This window comes from Alnus glutinosa, chromosome 14 (assembly GCF_958979055.1).
Source record: "Alnus glutinosa chromosome 14, dhAlnGlut1.1, whole genome shotgun sequence".
NCBI classification, from domain to species: domain Eukaryota; kingdom Viridiplantae; phylum Streptophyta; class Magnoliopsida; order Fagales; family Betulaceae; genus Alnus; species Alnus glutinosa.
In genome coordinates this window covers 19,017,830-19,036,130 of record NC_084899.1, presented here as the reverse complement: position 1 = coordinate 19,036,130, position 18,301 = coordinate 19,017,830, and the positions used below count along the sequence as shown (strand labels likewise).

The 18,301-nt window shown below is 39.6% G+C and overlaps 1 protein-coding gene across 1 annotated transcript; it reads left to right on the top strand.

Annotated features, from left to right (window-relative positions):
- The first annotated feature begins 398 nt into the window (after window positions 1–398).
- LOC133857131 (cytochrome P450 71AU50-like) lies at window positions 399–2,086 on the top strand. The gene is made up of 2 exons (XM_062292264.1): window positions 399–1,295; window positions 1,370–2,086. Exons 1-2 carry the CDS (start codon window positions 408–410, stop codon window positions 1,982–1,984), a joined length of 1,503 nt encoding a protein of 500 aa, XP_062148248.1. The 5' UTR covers window positions 399–407; the 3' UTR covers window positions 1,985–2,086.
- Window positions 2,087–18,301: the final 16,215 nt, after the last annotated feature.

Sequence of the window (18,301 nt, the reverse complement as noted above, 5' to 3'; positions counted from 1 at the left end):
AAAGGTGACTAGTTAGTAAACTAGTTTGTCTTTCACGAGTGAATTCCTTGCTCATGGGGGGTTTCCAACTTTAGTAAAGCTTTCCTGTTCAGACTGAATTTTCCTACTCAGGCACGTGATTCCCCTTGGTCCCGGTCAAACAAAAAAGGAAAAAACATATGAAAAATAACGCTCCATTTTGTTAGCCGCCTTTTTGGACTTTTGCCAATCCATTGACGCTGTCATAAAGCTCCAATTTGTTAGCCGCTAGCTTTTTGGACTTTTGCCAATCCATTTACCAGCCTTAGTTGGGTTGTCGTTTTCTCTGCAATTTCCATGTCATGTATAATACTGTATAGTTGCAGCTCAGACTGCATGCACTACTTTAGATACCAGTGAACCGAGCCATAACTCCATCCGAATAAAACATGGCCACCATGGCTTGGACATGGACCATTGCCGCACTGCTTATGCTTGCTTATCTCCTGCGAGAATGGGCATGGAAAAGCAGTAGCAACAAGAAGAAATTACCTCCCGGTCCAAGAGGTTTCCCTCTCTTTGGGAACCTTCACCTGTTTGGGGAATTACCTCATCGCGATCTTCATCGACTTGCCCAAAAACATGGCCCCATCATGTACTTGCGCTTAGGCTTGGTGCCTGCCATTGTTGTCTCATCGCCTCAGGCTGCTGAGCAGTTTCTTAAAGCACATGACTTGGTGTTTGCTAGTAGACCACCTCATGAGTTCGCAAAGCACATCTCTTATGAGCAAAAGAACTTGGCCTTTTCTCCATATGGCTCTTATTGGCGCAACATCCGTAAGATGTGCACCCTTGAATTGCTTAGCAACCATAAAATCAATTCTTTCAAATCCATGAGAATGGAAGAGCTTGGCCTGTTGATAAAGTTTATTCGAGAGGCTGCCCGTGATTGTGTTGCTGTTAATCTCAGTGGCAAGGTTTCATCTCTCAGCGCAGATATGAGTTGCCGTATGGTGTTTGGGGAGAAGTACTTGGATAAGGATATTGATGAGAGGGGATTCAAGGCTGTAATCCAAGAAAGCATGCATCTAGCAGCAACTCCTAACATTGGTGATTATATTCCTTACGTTGCGCCTCTTGACCTGCAGGGGCTGACACGGCGGATGAAGGCAATTAGTAAGATCTTTGATGACTTTTTTGAGAAGATCATCGATGAGCATGTCCAATCCAAGGACGAAAATAAGACCAAGGACTTTGTTGATGTCATGTTGAGCTTCATGGGATCTGAAGAATATGAGTACCGTATTGAACGCTCTAATATCAAAGCCATAATTCTGGTAATTATTCATACAAATTGCATATACTGTTTCAAATAGAGTATCTATTTTTTCTGACAATCATTTTCTTTTAGGACATGCTTGCAGGATCAGTGGACACTTCAGCAACGGTAATTGAGTGGGCACTGTCAGAACTAATGAAGCATCCTCGGGTAATGAAGAAAGTTCAGAAACAGTTGGAAGATGTGGTGGGCTTGGAGAGGATGGTGGAGGAATCGGACTTGGATAGCTTGAAGTACTTGGACATGGTTTTGAAGGAAACCTTCAGGCTACATCCAATAGCACCATTGTTGCTGCCTCATTTAGCCATGGAGGACTGCACAGTCAATGGTTTCCACATACCCCGGAATTCTAGAGTGATAATAAACGTATGGGCAATTGGGCGAGACCCAAGTGTTTGGAGTGATGCAGAGAAGTTCTTCCCGGAGAGATTTGTTGGGAGTAACATAGATGTCCGGGGACGCGACTTCCAACTTATCCCATTTGGCTCCGGTAGAAGAGGCTGCCCGGGGATGCAATTGGGTCTCACTGTGGTTCGGCTAGTAGTCGCACAACTTGTCCATTGCTTTGATTGGGAGCTTCCTGATAACATGCTGCCAACTGAATTGGACATGACTGAGGAGTTTGGTCTTTCAATTCCAAGAGCCAAGCATCTACTTGCATTTCCTACTTATCGCCTACGCAAATGAAAACTATTGTTCTTTCTTGTTTTCCTGTCTAAACTTATGTTTTCCCGTGTAACTTTGTTAGACTCCTTCATGAATTATAACAAATAATCCCTCGTTCTTGCATGTGTGTAGATTGTAATAGTGGGATTGTGTTTCTGGTTGGTTGGTGCTATAAAGGTTTTTTTCATAAAAAAAAAAAAAAAAAACAAATAATCCCCACGTACGTTGGCGAGTAAAATTTCTAGTGAAAGCTTGTATTACTCGTTATAAGGAAGTTGTAGTTCTCGGCCTATAAAAAATTGTTAGAATAGTTTCCTAATGCCAGATACGGGATCAATCCACACCTGCAAAATAGAAAGGATGTAAGCACAAGAGCCTGCCAATGAATGCCAACGAACGATAGCTCTGATTCCTAAGTCAATGGTGTGCTTGGAAAGAAAAACCGAATGCACTAAGTTAAGAAGTCTTTATACCGTGAAGGTTTTTACAAAGGTGTGCCACTGCCACACACCATTATGGCCGGCATTATATACTACCATAGCGCAATAATGTAAATACAAAATAAGAAAACATTAATTACAAATTTGGCTATGCATGTAATTCCTTTTCTACTTGTGTTTCCTTGTAAGGATTGAGACACTCTACACCTAATTCCTTTCATGCATCAATTTCCTTTTCTATCCAATTTGATTTTGTATACGAATTGGTGGCTGGCAATGATCCCACGTATTGCCTTACTAAAGTAGTAGTCCATTTCAACATGTTTTGTTCTGTCATGAAAAATAGGATTAGAAGCTAAGGATAAATCACCAATATTATCACACCACAAAATTGGTGGAACAGAAATTTGTAACTGAAGTAATTCCTGAAAAAGTATTCTAAGCCAATAAATCTCAGCAGTAGCAAATATATGCCATCAATTGGTATTCAGCCTCGGTGCTGCACTTGGACACCACAGCAAGCTGCTTCTTTGCACTCCAGCTGATGAGACATGTACCAAGAAAAATGGCACATCCCGTGTTACATTGTCTATCATTTGGATTTCCAGCTCATCAACGTAGATTAAAAGCAACAAGTGAATAGTAGAAGTATGGAAGGTAAAGAGAGAATAGTCCACCTTGGACTCCATAAAACCGAAATGCAATAGTGTAGTAGACAACTTGGTAAACCAAGCTCTAAGGGCTTATTTAAGATCGTAGAGTGATTTCTGCAAATGATAATTAAACATGATCTGGAAATTGCTTGTCGACAAACCCCGAAGTTTGTTCCACGAAATTAAAACTTCTTCTAAGGAGCCATGGAGAAAGATATTGGAAATATCTAATTGCCTAAGAGCACTAGCAATAGATTTTCTATATTGGTTTCCTTCTCTATATTTAGGAAAAATTTCATGAAAAATACCAAAAAACCTCCCACAACAGATGCCTTAAATATACATGAAGGCCTTGGGAATGTACGTAATTCCCTAAATATACATGGGCATTGCACATTCCCAATGTATTATTTTAATATATTAAAGTATATTTAATTGATATAGAAAAGAGAGAAAATGTAGAAAAGAGAGAAAAAGAATAAAATAAGAATAAAAAATGAATATTTAATTGATATAGGGAAATATAAGGGAATCTAATGTGAAGTGTTTTCATATAAGGAAGCAAAAAGTAATTTTGTTCCTTAAATATAGGGAAATGGTTGGGAATCTATTGCTAGTGCTCTAATAGGGCCAAACACTTGGATCTCGCCCAATTGCCCACACCTCACGTATGGGCAATTCGGCGAGACCTAAATGTTTGGAGTGATGTAGAAAAGTTCTTCCCAGAGAGATTTGTTGGGAGTAACATAGGTGTCTAGGGACGTGACTTCCAACTTATACCATTTGGCTCCAGTAGAAGAGGCCGCCGAGGGATGCAATTGGGTCTCATTATGGTTCGGCTAGTAGTCGCAAAAATCGTCCATTGCTTTGATTAGGAGCTTCCTCGTAACATAATGTCATCTTGGTCTCACAACACCAAGAGCTAAGCATCTACTTGGATTTCTTACTTATCGCCTACGCAAATGAAATCTATTCTTTCTTGCTTTCTTGTCTAAATTTATCAGACTTCTTCATGAATCATAACAAATAATCCCCTTGCTGGTGAGGCAAAGATTGTATTACATGTTATAAGAAATAGTAGTTCCAAGCGTATACAAAATTGTTAGAATCATTTCTGAATGTCAAATACAGGATTGAAGATCAATCCACACTTGCAAAACAGAAATGATTTAAGCGCAAGAGCCTGTCAATAGATGCCAGCAAAGGATGGTTCCGATACTTAAGTCAGTACTGAATGTACTAAGTTTGAGTTTTGAAGTTAGTGCCAAAAGTATATTTTATCTAGGTCGGATTTACCTTTTATGGAGGTTCCAATATAACTACTTTCATGCATCTGGCTTTTACGTGTGAGTGCCCCAATGATGGCCTAAATTTGAGTGTCAATTATCCTTTAAATGAGGAACGTGTCCCATGTTTTGAATTTGTGCACGATTAGTATCCTTGGAATTCACTTTATTGGTTTGGGAATGGATTCCCAGCTAGGCGGGTAGAATAGGACCGGGCTTTGGATCAATTTTGAGCTCATAGATCAATTTTTTTGCCTTTATATATAAATATCATGGGTTGTGCGGCCTTTGTTGGCCTAATTGCCAACAGTTACATCCTAATTCTTTTATCCAACGTGGCAGGTTAGATAATAATAATTTTATGTTTGATTGGGTCTACGATTGGTGCTGACCCTTAGAGTTTTTTGGTCGTTATCCCTCTTAAATGCAACGATTAATTGGCAGCCTTTCAGAATTTCAGCACGCCTAGCTGGATTGAGATCCCCAGCAATCTCAAAAAATTGCCCAGCCACAATTTCTCCCATCTAAGCCGTTCATTTAAAATAACGGCTATTAAGGTGCCACCTCATCGATCAGCGTCAAACCTCAGAAAAAACATCTTCTCCTTCACCCCAAACCTCAGTCTACGTCTCTCTCTCATTCTTCTCCTGATTCTTTTCTTTTTTTTCTTACCCATTCGCCTTTCTCCTCGCTTTCTCCTGACCCATTCTCCATTCTCCCTTCTCCAGACAAAGTCGCTTGACCATGGAGGTAAGGTTTTAGGTAGAAAATTTAGGGATGATACTTTTGTCGAAAAAAGTCGAAAGAAGTTGTCTAATACCTGTACCTTTGCCCGGCGATTTCCTCATCCTCCTGGGATCGCGATTTTCTCTCGGCTTCGGATCCCCCAGTTCCCAATCTGGACTCTCCTGGAGCGGTGGGGGTGGGGGACATGAAGCGGCCACCGTCGGTTGCTCTCTAGACGTATGTGCCTCTCTCTCTCTCTCTCTCTCTCTCTCTCTCTAGGAAGGTGCTAATGTCATCTGGGTCAATAGGTTTTAACTTTTGTTTTGTGGGGTAGTACTTTGTGGGTTTTATTATTTGAGCTATTGGGGTTGTTTGGTTTGGTTGGATTTGAACTGGGTTTGGTTTAAATTTGGGAAATTTTTTGGGTTCTCATTTGGGTTATTTTTCTATTATTCGTCTTGTAGCGCTTATGATGATCTGAAGGTTAACGCAGGGAGTTGTGTAAATGATAGGTTTTCTTTTTGTGCCACTGGGTTTGATTGGTTTAGGTTGATTTCAAATTATTTGTTTAATTCCGGTAAATTGGGCTTTCCTTCTCAAATGTGAATTGGGTTTCTCCTGTTTTTTTATATTTGAGTTGCATGTATTGTAATCAGATCATACATTGCCCTGATGTTATTCCAATGTCTATCCTATCCTACAGTTAATTATGATGGTTGTTTGAAATCTGATTGAGGCCAAGTAATCATCAAGTTTATCATTTATAACATGATTTGTAACTTGGTAATGCAGACTTGGGCTTCATGGGTTGTTTGTCTAATTTGTGGGTTGTTCTGGGCTTGCTTTTCTCCCTTACACTTTGTTTGGTTACCGAGAAAATTGAAGGAAACTAGAAGATTTGAAAATGTGGTTTCTTAGGGTTGTTCTTCAAAGATTCGTGAGTTGTTCTGAGTTTGCTTGTCTCTGTTGGTACTGCATGTTTGTTACTTATCAAAAAAAGTACTGCATGTTTGTTTGCTGATAATTTTGCCCCAAACCATGTGGTTGATTTTACTGTTGAGTGCTCCCATATCTTAATTTCTTATGGGATTCTCTTTTTATTCCATTCCCAACATCATATCATTTAAATTGTATTTTGTTAGGGCTGGCAAAAAATTGACTCCAAAAGTTTGCTGTGAGGGAGAATGCGTCTCTGCAAAGTGGAAATTGCAAGGCTAATTATATATATATATATATTTAATTGTTTTAGCGACATGCAGGGCCTGTAATGCTCTACCATAAAGTCTTATGTTTTTCATGTTTTCTGCTTGCAGGGCCTGTAATTCGGTTGGTTGAATTCTAACCTTTTGTAGATTTCGGTTTGTTGAATTCGCTAGGCTAATGTTTGATAGAATGCCAAATCGAGACCCGATTAGGTAGTTTTACTGCTGCTAGTGGAGGAGAGGAATATGATTTCTTGGAATTCAATGATTGGTGGGAATGCACAATCTAAAGATTAGCTTTATGTTACATGGGATTTTTTTGGGAAAATACTTGCTATATGGACTTCTCTTGGAACACAATGATTGACGCATGGCAAGATGAAAGATGCCTATCATTTGTTTAAATCAGATGCCAAAATAGAATGCAGTGGATATGAAAAATTAGGCAGTATTGGTGTTGTATCTTTTTGGGGGAATTTTGTTGATGTTTCTAAGCTTGTAGTTGACGTAATTTTTGTTGGTACTTGTAAATTTGTAATAGGTGTTAGGTGTTGTACCATGTACAAAAATCAACTGGTGTTCTTTATATATAAGAGTTACGTTATATGGATGCTTGGAACTCTTTTGATTGAAGTTGTAAGTTAGGTGATTTGGTTGATTGCTTGGAACTCATCAAGTTGTAATGGGATGTTTATTGACTAATGAGGCTGTATTTTTTATGATCTTATATTATAATTTTGACCAGATCATGATTTTTTATGATCATATATTATATTTTTGACTAGCTCATGATTCTCTTTAATGTCAATATATGCAACTAAGTCATATCTAAGAAATGTAGAGGTCAATTTTATGGTTGTGGGAATAAAATTGTAGGTCACGAGGTTTAACAACCAAGTTGGTGCACGTTAATACGTTATTTGCCTTTTTATACCATTTGGTGCCTTTTTAACAACCAATTTTGTTGCAAAACCAGAACCGAATGAAAAATGTTCCATGTATAATTATCAAATATCATTTCCATTTTCCAGCAACAAAAAACGAAGACAGTGGAGGAGAACAAAATGTGCAGTATGTCAGCATAAAAAAAGTCCATTGAGGACAAAATCAATTTGAAAACAAGAACACATACTGCAAAATGTCCCAAGAAAACGTAGAAATTTCATATAAGCAGTTCTATACATGTGATGAAACACAACCAAACTTGAAATTTTTGGCTATGAAAAACACAACAGGCAAGAAAGATCAATCCAACAAGGTCTTGATTCACAGTCCAAATTCCTCTATATTCTTTCTCTTTCTTTTAGCGAAGTAGAAGAGATGGTAAGGCAGAGAACCAACTAAGCCATGCCCGTAGCAGTTTGAAATTCCATATAGTGGTTTTGCACACAAACACCAAGTTCATTGTCAATAAGAACTGTAATGCCAGCAGACGCACAGACTGCAACAAACGTAAGAATGGATGTGATCTGCAATGGAAAGACATGGCAGTGACATGAGATACTACAGCACTTTAAGAAGGAAAGTTGAATCAAGCAAAATCCACAAATATTTTACCGATGCCTATGGGATAAAATGAAAATTTGAATTTGAAAAGAATAAGGAAAATGCACCCAGAGATGGTTCAGGAAAACTTCAAACTGAACTGATGTTAATCATGTAAAAAAACAAATATATATATATATATATCTTTTTTCATTCTCATTCAGCAAACAAAGTCAAGAATAAATGTGTCTAATGATAATGTTACCATTCAGTCCACCCAATTTCAAATCCAACAAAAGATGGAATAACTGAGGTAGAATATTTCCAAGAATCTCAGCTGAGGGTACCAACAAAACTATGGCAAACAAGTTACACTAGTTATACTCATTTGCAAATACAGAGCTCCTCAAGAAACCAGCAGCCATATACATGACTGAAAATGTGATATTTAGGCTGTCAAGAGAAGGGGGTGATCACAAGCTTCAAGAGCACTAACAAGATTTTAACATAATTTTGTTTGACAATTCCAGCATCTACGAATTCATGACATGAAAAACGTACGCATGGTTCAAAGAACTACTAAACACAAATTAACATGGCCATCACATTTAAAAAATTGCAAGTTTTTTTTTTTTTTTATTAAAAACAATGCAAGCACATGAAGCTCAATAGACAATAGACAACCAAAACAAAATCCCTTCTTCAATAGCTGATATCAAGCCGACATGAAGCTCATCAATCTTCACTACTTCAACTACAGAACTAACCAAGAAACCAAAATCTCAAACAACAAAACACCAATCGATCAAGCCATAACCGACCCTTACCACCGAAATCAACACCCAAAAATCCCCAAATCAAAACCTTAATTCAATTCGGTCCTCTCCAACCGAAACAAGGGACAAATCAAATTAATAGACAACCCACAATATTTTCTTTTAAACACCACGGTTAGAGCTTCTTCAACCAACCAATCAAGCCTAAATCTCAAAAGGAAACCAACACCCATACCTTGAGGAGGAATCGAAATCCACCTCAATCCAACTGGCCAAATCACAATAAAACCCCAAAACAACTTTACTAACTATAAATCAATTGGGTATATACCAAAATCATAGAGAAGAAAGAAAACGGAATCTCACCTAGCTTTGGTCTCTCCCAACCGTGAGCCCACCTTAGAGCCTCATAGTTGAAACGCACCAGCTCTCCTCCATCGTGCGTCACCCACTCTCGGGGTCTGGTTCTCTCTCTCTCTCTCGGCCTTGCTGTACCAAAACGAACCCAGACCAAAGAAAATGTAAAGAAAATGTGCCTTGTGTAAAAAAACAGAAAAAAAATAAAAATAAAAATTAGAGAAACCTAACCTTGGTTTCGTCAACAGTGGAGACGGCAACTAAGGAGATGTGGCTGGCTGAGTTGGGGTAATGGACCTCGCGGTGGAGATGCTGCCGGTTAAAGAACAGCCGGCCGGAGAGAGAGAGAGAGAGAGAGAACGACTGGCTGAGTTAGGGGGAACGGACCTCACAGTGGAGACGCTGCCGGTGAAAGAACGGCCGGCCGGTTTCACAGGAGAGAGAGAGAGAGAGAGAGAGAGAGAGAGAGAGAGAGAGAGAGAGAGAGAGAGCAGCGTTGGGCTGGGGGGAAAATGAATTAATTTCAATTTCCCCCTATGTTGATCTTCTTATTCAAAAAAGATCACGAAAAAAGAAAAGAAAAAAGAAAAGCCATGTCAGCATGGTATGTTCTATGCAGACTAGGCCGTTAGATACATCTAACGGCCTAGATTGTTAAAAAAACTGCCACGGCAATTCTTAAGAATTGCCGTGGATCTCAATCCCGCCTAGCTAACTTTGAAATTTCGAAGTGGCAGTTGCGCATCCCACTAGAAAAGTTCTTTTCAAAAGTGTACCGCCTTCGTTAGCCTTGTCTTTTCACCTTTGAATATGTCTCTTCGACTTTTCAGTCTCTTTGCTGCCGTGATCTGCCTTCTTGCCCATACTCAGGCTCGCTTAGCCTCTCACCATTTCTACTTTTTACCCTTTTACTTTGTCTGAATTGTTTGCTTCCGTACTACCTTGATCAACTACCGGCAATTGAATACTTCCCCGATCTAGATTCTCTGGTGACCGCATTCTAGACCCAGTTCTCCCTCTAATTCAACCAGCAGTTCCTCACCTTCAATTTAGTGTAGCTTATGTAACAGGTTTTAAAGTGTTTAGGATTTTAGGGAAGAGATGGAGAGATAATTAGTAGGAAGGAAGAATTGTAAAATTTGAGAAAATAGAATATTATTGAATATTACTAATAATTCGGCAATTTCGAGGATGCCAGAACCTCCATAGACTAATCAAATCGCAATACTCAAAAGCTGCCTTCTGTCTATTACCTACTGGACTTATATACTGCCCAGAACCAGGTATTACAAAACGCATATAAAAAGCCTATAAAACGACTAGGTTGAAAGAAGAAAAAAATGACTAAGCATAACATATAAAACGCAATACAGCAGTGCTCCAAAACGCAACTGTTTAGCATTAAAGGGGTTGAACCCAGCTGGCTCCCAACTCTCCAAGGTTCCATCCGCATGCTGCCACGTATCCCCTTATTCTCTAAGTTTGATCCACGACTTCTCTCTTCAGTTCCAAGCTTCCACCTTTCAATCTATCTCCCAAAGCTCTCCCACGGCTCCACTGACAAGCCTCAGGGATATACCAGTGACAATACCCCTCCCTTTCAAAACACCTTGCCCACAAGGTGTGGGTAGGCATTCCTAAGCCCATGAAATTCCTCCCAGGTTGCATCATCGGCGGTTTGACCTTCCCAGCGGATGAGTAATTCCACAAGAGCCCGGTTGTTATGAGGACGGGAACGGCTGTCCAGCACCTCTACAGGCTCTAGCCGAAACACCCCATGAGAGTCCACTGGAGGTAGCTTAGGCACAGGAAAAACAGTGGATCCCAATTTCAGCTTCAACTGTGAAACGTGGAAAACCGGGTGGACTCGGGACTCCTTAGGCAGATCGACTTCATAGGCTACTTCCCCCACCTTACGAACAATGGAGAAAGGTCCATAGAAACGAGGTGCGAGTTTGAGAGATCGGCGATGGGCGACAGTCATTTGCCGATAGGGCTGCAAGCGTAGGTAAACACTCTGACCTACCTTAAATATTCTCTCAGTCCTTTTGATGTCAGCATATTTTTTCATACTCTGTTGAGCATGTTGTAAATTGTGATTGAGAATAGATAGGATTTGCTCCCTATTACGGAGCACTTCATCCACTGCTTGAACACGGGTTCTGCCCGGAATGTAGCTCAATAGTCTAGGTGGGGGGACACCATAGACCACCTCAAAAGGAGTCAACTTGGTGAAAAAGTGCCAAGAGGTATTATAACAAAACTCGGCCCAGGGTAACCAAGATGACCAATTTTTAGGGCTGTCTTGAGTAAAACAGCGTAGGTAGTTCTCCACAGCCTTGTTGACTATCTCGGTCTAACCATCAAATTAAGGATGATAACTTGTGCTGAGCTTAAAAGTAATGCCCTGTAGGCGGAACAATTCACTCCAGAAAGTACTGGTGAATGTAGGGTCCCAATCTGTAACGGCCCGCCTTTTACAAAAAGACATAAGTGAAAATTTCGATTTTCACTTGACATTACGACATCATCAGAGTTATAAATTGGTAGCGGAATATATATTTTTTTAATAACACATCAGAGCTTCTAACAAAAATACTTCAAAATATATAGGGAAAACTTCAATTTACCCCCATGAAGTTGTCACCAATTTACAATTCTACCACCAATGTTTCAATTTTGTTAATTGTACCCCATTAAGTTTCAGAAATTTTCAATTTAAGAAATCCGTCCAAATCAACCGTCTGACTTAACGAAATTCGACCCATGTGCCGTTCACGTGCTTGTTAGGGATGAAAATGGACGAGAATGCCCTCTACAAAACGGCACCGTGTTTTGAAACACCAAAACCAAAATTTCTGGAAAACAAAACGAAACCGTTTTGATACAAAACGTCATGCCCTAAAACAAAGACAGCCTCGTCGGGGAAGATGGCGTCAATTGGTTAGCGGCGAGTAGGTCGTCCTAGACAGAGATGGATTGCGCGGCAGATGCAGCGGGTCGTCCTTGACAGAGATGGATTGTGCAGCAGATGCCAACGCGGAGGCCTCCTGGCATCGGCCGAAATTGACGGTACTTTGTTTTGTCAATTTCGGCCGATTCATTCAACGACCCAGCATTGTCACTGGAGGCTAAGGTGGTTGAGCTAGGGTGAAGTTGTTTCCCCGACGACAGGAGGCTGCTGCGTTGGCATCTGTCAAGGCTGTCTTCCCCGACAAGATCTAGGTTTTTGTTTTAAGGCTTGTCTTCAAAACGGTGCCATTTTGAAGCTTGGAGAATGTCACTTTGGAGTTCGGCCGAAGCTAGAAGGCCTCCGCGCTAGCATCCGCTACGCAGTCCATCTCTGTCACGGACAACCTGTACGCTGCCAGTCCATCTCCGTTGAGGTCGTCTTCCCCGATGAGCTTGTCTTTGTTTTAGGGCTTGTCTTCAAAACAGTGCCGTTTTGAAGCTTGGAGAAGACTTACAAAATCGCACCATTTTGAAGAGGGCGATTTTGGTTTCCATGTCCAAAACAGTGCCGTTTTAAAGAGGGCAATTTTGTCAAAAAGGGCACATGCACGGCACATGGGCCGAATTTCGTTAAGTCAGAATGTTGATTTGGATGGATTCCCTTAATTGAAAATTTCTGAAACTTAATGGGGTGCAATTAACAAAATTGAAACATTAGTGGTAGAATTGCAAATCGGTGACAACTTCATGGGCGCAAATTGAAGTTTTTCCAAATATATATAAAGTGTGTAATTAAATAATTACACATTAAAATAGTATTTGTGTGACATACGGCACAGATAATTTACAAACATTATAATCATAGCATCATTAATACATACCAACAAAAATATAAATATTGTTCACGGAATATAATAATAATAATAATGGACTAGACATAGTAGTCCACAAAAATGAAAGGCATTCTAGCCTCAGACACTGCTACCAAGCTCACCTAAAGGTCTGGATAATCCTAATACTCATCTTCTTCATAACCTGTATTAATATATAATATAGAGAGAAATAATAATACAAAAATACCTAGTGAGTCCACTGTTTTCAATAATGATATGATTGCTGATTTATTAGAAATAAAGAACACAATGCAATGACATAATAAAATGACAGTTTTATATGCAAAGTCTTATTTATTTAAATAACCATTTTCTTCTACCATTCACCTTATAGAGACGTAACTCTAACAAATAGATTCAAGGAGACGTCACTCCAGAATATAAAATCTAAGAGACGTAACTCTTGTCTAACGTGTTATAGGAGACGTTACTCCCGTTTAGTGGATGATAGGAGACGTCACTCCCGTTTAGCGAGTTCTAAGGAGACGTCACTCCTCTAATAATTATTATCTTTTTGGCACAGGCAGACATCACTCCCTGGTCCGTAGGCAGACGTCACTCCCTACTCTATTTTTTATTAATATTTTTGGCACAAGCAGACGTCACTCCCTGGTCCGTTGGTAGACGTCACCCTCAACTCTTTTATAAATAAATTCATTAATTAAAATAACAAAATATACAAATTTCACATGTGCAAACAATTAAATAAAACATAAATCATAACATTATGGAAATTCAGCATCACCTTCAGTGAGTAAGAAATACTCACAGTTCTCTGCTACAAAGAGAGATCCACAGGAATAATGACTGCACAATTATATACATTCGATAATATATTAGTATAAAATACTAAGAACCTATTTTAACATTTTATCACTTTCGACTAATAAATCACTTATCCCAATTTCTAATGTTGCTTAAATATTATAACGGCATAAAAAAGGTTAATTATATTACCACATATTTCGTGTGGGCATTATTACGGCATTCATTAATTAAGGACTAAAATACCCTTTAATTAAAAGGAGTATTACTACGGCATTAGCATTAAAAGCTTATATATATATTTGTACCAAATCGACATAGTGACTCCATTAATATAATTAATAAGTTTTATATTTTAAAAGTACACAATCAGTACAGTATAAATAATTCTTATTTTAATTTTATGACATTTGGGTAGAATAACGGCATTAATGCCTACAAATACTTTTAAAATTTTAGGCAACATAATAATGCTTTTGTAAAATAGTGACTTTTTATTCGAGCATTATAACGACATGATTTATTAATTAAATACTCTGCTTTAAAAACCCTATTTTTTAAAAAATCAACATAAAACACATTAAAATACTTTTTAAATAATAAAAAGCATGAAATATAACTTCTTCTTTTTTTTTTTTTTGAGGGAAAGAAAGCCTTTCATTGAGATCAAATAGCGTTACAACAACAGACACCACAAGGGTGAAGCATAAAACAGGCACCCTAAAGGTGTACAAACATCTCAATACAATACAGACAGTTGCTACTAAATAAAACTCAGCCAACAGAATGATGCCTCTGCGTTGACATACACCTTTACTTGAACAGGGAGTCGGTCACACATTCTGGGTGACTGCCAATGACTAGATTAATGTACGTACAAAGCAAACTGTCCAAAGAAACACAAACTATAATAAAACAGGAAAAGCTCAACGGATAAAAGCATGAGATACTCACTTGTTATTAGAGACAAGCCGAGAGAAAGATCTCTTTCTTTTCTTTTCTTTTTTTTCTTTTTCTTTTTCTCCTTCTTTATCTTGTCTCTTTTGTTTGTGGACCCAAGAGTGAGAGAATATAGAGAACCCCACATAGCACACACGTTCACTTTCTATTTGTTATCAATCTTTTCTTTTCTTTTTCTTTGTTCTTTATTCTAGAATCTAGACACTTCTTTTTTTTTTCTTTGCTGTTTCTTGAGTGAGCTGAGGCAAAGAGAAGAAGAGAATTGCAGCTGTAGATCGTGAGAAGAGATGATTTTCTGCAGCTGTTTCTAAAGGAAAGGTGCAGGAATTTCAAAACATACCATTGCAAGCCACAGAAGAGACAAACAGAGAAGAGAGTGAGTGTTTTCTGTTTGTATTCATTTCTTTTCCTTATTTTCTGGCTTGAGCCGTTAGAGGGCAAGAGAGTTGAGAAAGAGGGAGACAGTTGCTGTTTACCAAAATGGTACTGGCCGAGTGATAAAATCAGAGAAAGGAGAGAAGAGAATTTTGTTTAAAAACCTGCTGTAAACCGAAACAGAGAGAAGGAGAGTGAGACTTTTCTTTTCTTCATTTGGGCTGCTATGATTAAAACAGAGGGAGAGTTTGAGAGAAGAGTTTAGAGAGCTTCTTTCGGGAATTACAGAAAAACCAAGAGAATTGAGAAAGGAGAGGAAGCTGTGCGTGAAATGAAGGGAGGTGCTGCACTCTTCTTATACACGCATGGAACGGTGGAGATTGCTTGAAGCTGGAATTGATCTAATGGCAAGGAAGGATTCATCTCACCTGGGCGTTGAGTTGGGTGGTGACTTATCTCAGAGAGGAACGAATATCAGAGAAAGAGAGAGAGGAACATAGAAGGGGGGCTGCTCCTTGCTTGGACGGCTGGATTTCCACCTGGTGGCTCTTGATCAAAGGTTAGGGTAATGGCAAGTGGCCTATGAGCTAGTTTGTAGGTGGAAGAAAATCTGCAATTGATAAGATTCTCTTATGAACTTCTAACGAGTGTTTAGTTTCTAACTTGCCTCTAACTGAGTTCTCTTTAGTTTCTTGTTTTTCTGTCTTCTCTGCTGGCCGGTTCTTGTGTGTATGGTACAGTAGCAAGACCAAGCTTCAGTGCCTTAATGCATGTGGACTGGGTTCGGTTGGGTATCAATTGTGTATGGGCTGGGCACTATCAATGTGTGGGCTGAGTTCATGAAAAATTAAAATAGGGCCATAAACATTAATGTTCAATTTTCGTCCAAATCAAGATATCATTTTTCATGGGTATTTTTGCATACTAAATGGAGTCCAAAAATTATGAAATTTGGAGGGTAGCTAGAGGACTTCGAGATTAGTGTTCTGGATTTTGAATCGACCAAAACGAAGTTTGTTTGACTTTGTTTCTGTTATTCCAAAGTCTAAGGTCCGTTTGAGTTTTTATCAATTTAAAACTATAAATGCTTCTAAATGAATATTTATTTTCATAAATATTCATATTTATTCTTTTACTTTGTTATTAGGTCTTAAATCATATTTTAAGATATTTTATTCAATATCTTAAAATACGGGGTATTACATCCGAAACAATGGAATTGGGCATTCCATGTAGTTTAAAGACATGAAAAATGAAGAGCAGAGCTATCTTGGTTGCAGAATAGGGGTGAGATAAGGAAATGAAATGTGCATACTTTGATAAGCGGTCAACCACCACAAAAATAACCGAATGACCCTGAGATCTAGGCAACCCCTCCACAAAATCCATGGAAATATCTGTCCAAACCTTAGAGGGAATGGGAAGTGGCTGTAGCAGCCCTGCAGGGTAGAGATTATCATGCTTGTTTTGTTGGCATATGTCACACTCCCGAATGAATTTCTTTATGTCTTTTCTCATTCCTTGCCAATAGAAGTCCCTCTTTGCACGATGGAGAGTTTTCTCATAACCCGAATGTCCTGCCATAGGATCCCCATGCACATAGAGCAGCACTTGAGCTTTAAGTTGTTGTTAGTCGCCTAGGATAATTCTGTTCTTATACAGAAGAATAACATCTCTGAGGGAGTACCTGCGGTGATTAAACTCATTGTTATGCCATTGAGCCAACAATAGTTGCAATTTCGGGTCCACTAAATATTGAGCTTTGAGGTCATCAATCCAATTGAGGACAGGAATAGATAGGATGGACAAGGAGAATTCTGTAGCAGCTAAATCCCTTCTAGAGTGAGCATCCGCCACTTTATTTTCCGCTCCTTTCTTGTATTCAACCAAGAAATCATAGCCAAGAAGCTTAGTGAGCCAACGCTGCTGGAATGGAGTGCCCACTTTCTGTTCCAGCAAGAACTTCAGGCTCTGTTGGTCAGTACGGACCACAAAAGATTTCCCTAGGAGGTAGGGCCTCCACTTATGAACCGCTGTCACAAGAGCAAAGAGCTCCATCTCATAGGTCGACATGTGGAGGGCTTTGCCTTTGAGAGCTTGACATAGGAAGGCAGTGGGACGGTGTTTTTGCATAAGGATTGCCCCAACCCCCACCCTACTAGCGTCACACTCAATGATGAAGGCTTGGGCGAAATTTGGGAGGGCTAGAACAGGTGCTTGACTCACAGCCAGCTTTAAGGCTTCAAAAGCATTCCGAGCTGATGCTGTCCAGCCAAAGGAATTCTTTTCCAGCATCTGAGTCAAAGGGGCAGCGATGGATCCATAGCCCTTGATAAGTTTCTGATAATAACCGGTTAACCCTGAGAAATCCCGCAAAGCCTTCAGGGTCTTAGGAAACGGCCAGTCTACCATTGCCTGAATCTTACTCGGGTCAGCACAGACCCCTTGAGTTGAGACGATGTGCCCCAAATATTCTACCTCCAAACAACCGAACTTACATTTAGACAGCTTGGCAAACAAAGAATTCTGTCGTAGGGTCTCAAGTTTCAAAGCTAAGTGAGTAAGATGTGTTTCCATGTCCTTACTATAAACTAAAATATCATCAAAGAAGACTAAGATGAATTTGCGCAAGTAAGGTTGAAAAACATGATTCATTAGACTTTGAAAAGTAGAGGGGGCATTGGTTAGCCCAAATGGCATAACCAAGAACTCGTAGTGGCCCTCATGAGTTCGGAAGACTGTTTTAGGTATATCTTCATCAACTACCCGTATTTGATGGTAGCCCGACCTTAGGTCTAGTTTAGAAAAAATTTTGGAGCCCCATAACTCATCTAACAGTTCATCAACCACAGGAATAGGAAACTTATCTTTAATAGTTACCTTATTCAAAGCCCTATAGTCCATGCACATCCTCCAAGTGCCATCGGCTTTCCGAACCAGCAAGACTGGGGATGAAAAAGGGCTGTGGTTGTGCCTTATAACACCCGTGTGAAGCAATTCCTTCACAATCTTCTCGATTTCCTCCTTTTGATAAAAAAGGATAGCGGTAGGGCCGAACAGATACAGGCTAGGCCCCTGGCTGGAGGGTAATAAAGTGATCTTGCACCCGTCTAGGCGGCGAGCCCGTAGGTTCCTTAAAAACATCCACAAAACCCTTGAGAACCTCTGCCACAGGAGGGGAAACTTCCTGCTGGTTCAGTGATAGATGATGCCCTTGGAGTGAAAAACAGTGGCTAGGACAATTGATGAGCTGTAGAACTACACCCCTATGCTCTTGTTTAGGTAGCCTAAACGAATCACTACCCTCCATACTTAGTTGGGGTCCTTGCTTCAAGCCCTGGAGAATGCAAGTAGCACCCTCATGCTGGAATTCTATTCGAAGTGCTGAAAAATCCCAAAGGATTGGGCCCAAGGTACGGAGCCAATAAATTCCCAAAACAGCATCACACCCAGCTAGAGGAAGAATAA

Excerpts from the sequence above, each read along its gene's own strand:
- LOC133857131 (XM_062292264.1), top strand. The coding sequence starts at position 408 with ATGGCCACCATGGCTTGGACATGGACCATTGCCGCACTGCTTATGCTT. Across the intron at positions 1,296-1,369 it reads ATATCAAAGCCATAATTCTG|GACATGCTTGCAGGATCAGT; the intron begins GTAATTATTCAT and ends ATTTTCTTTTAG.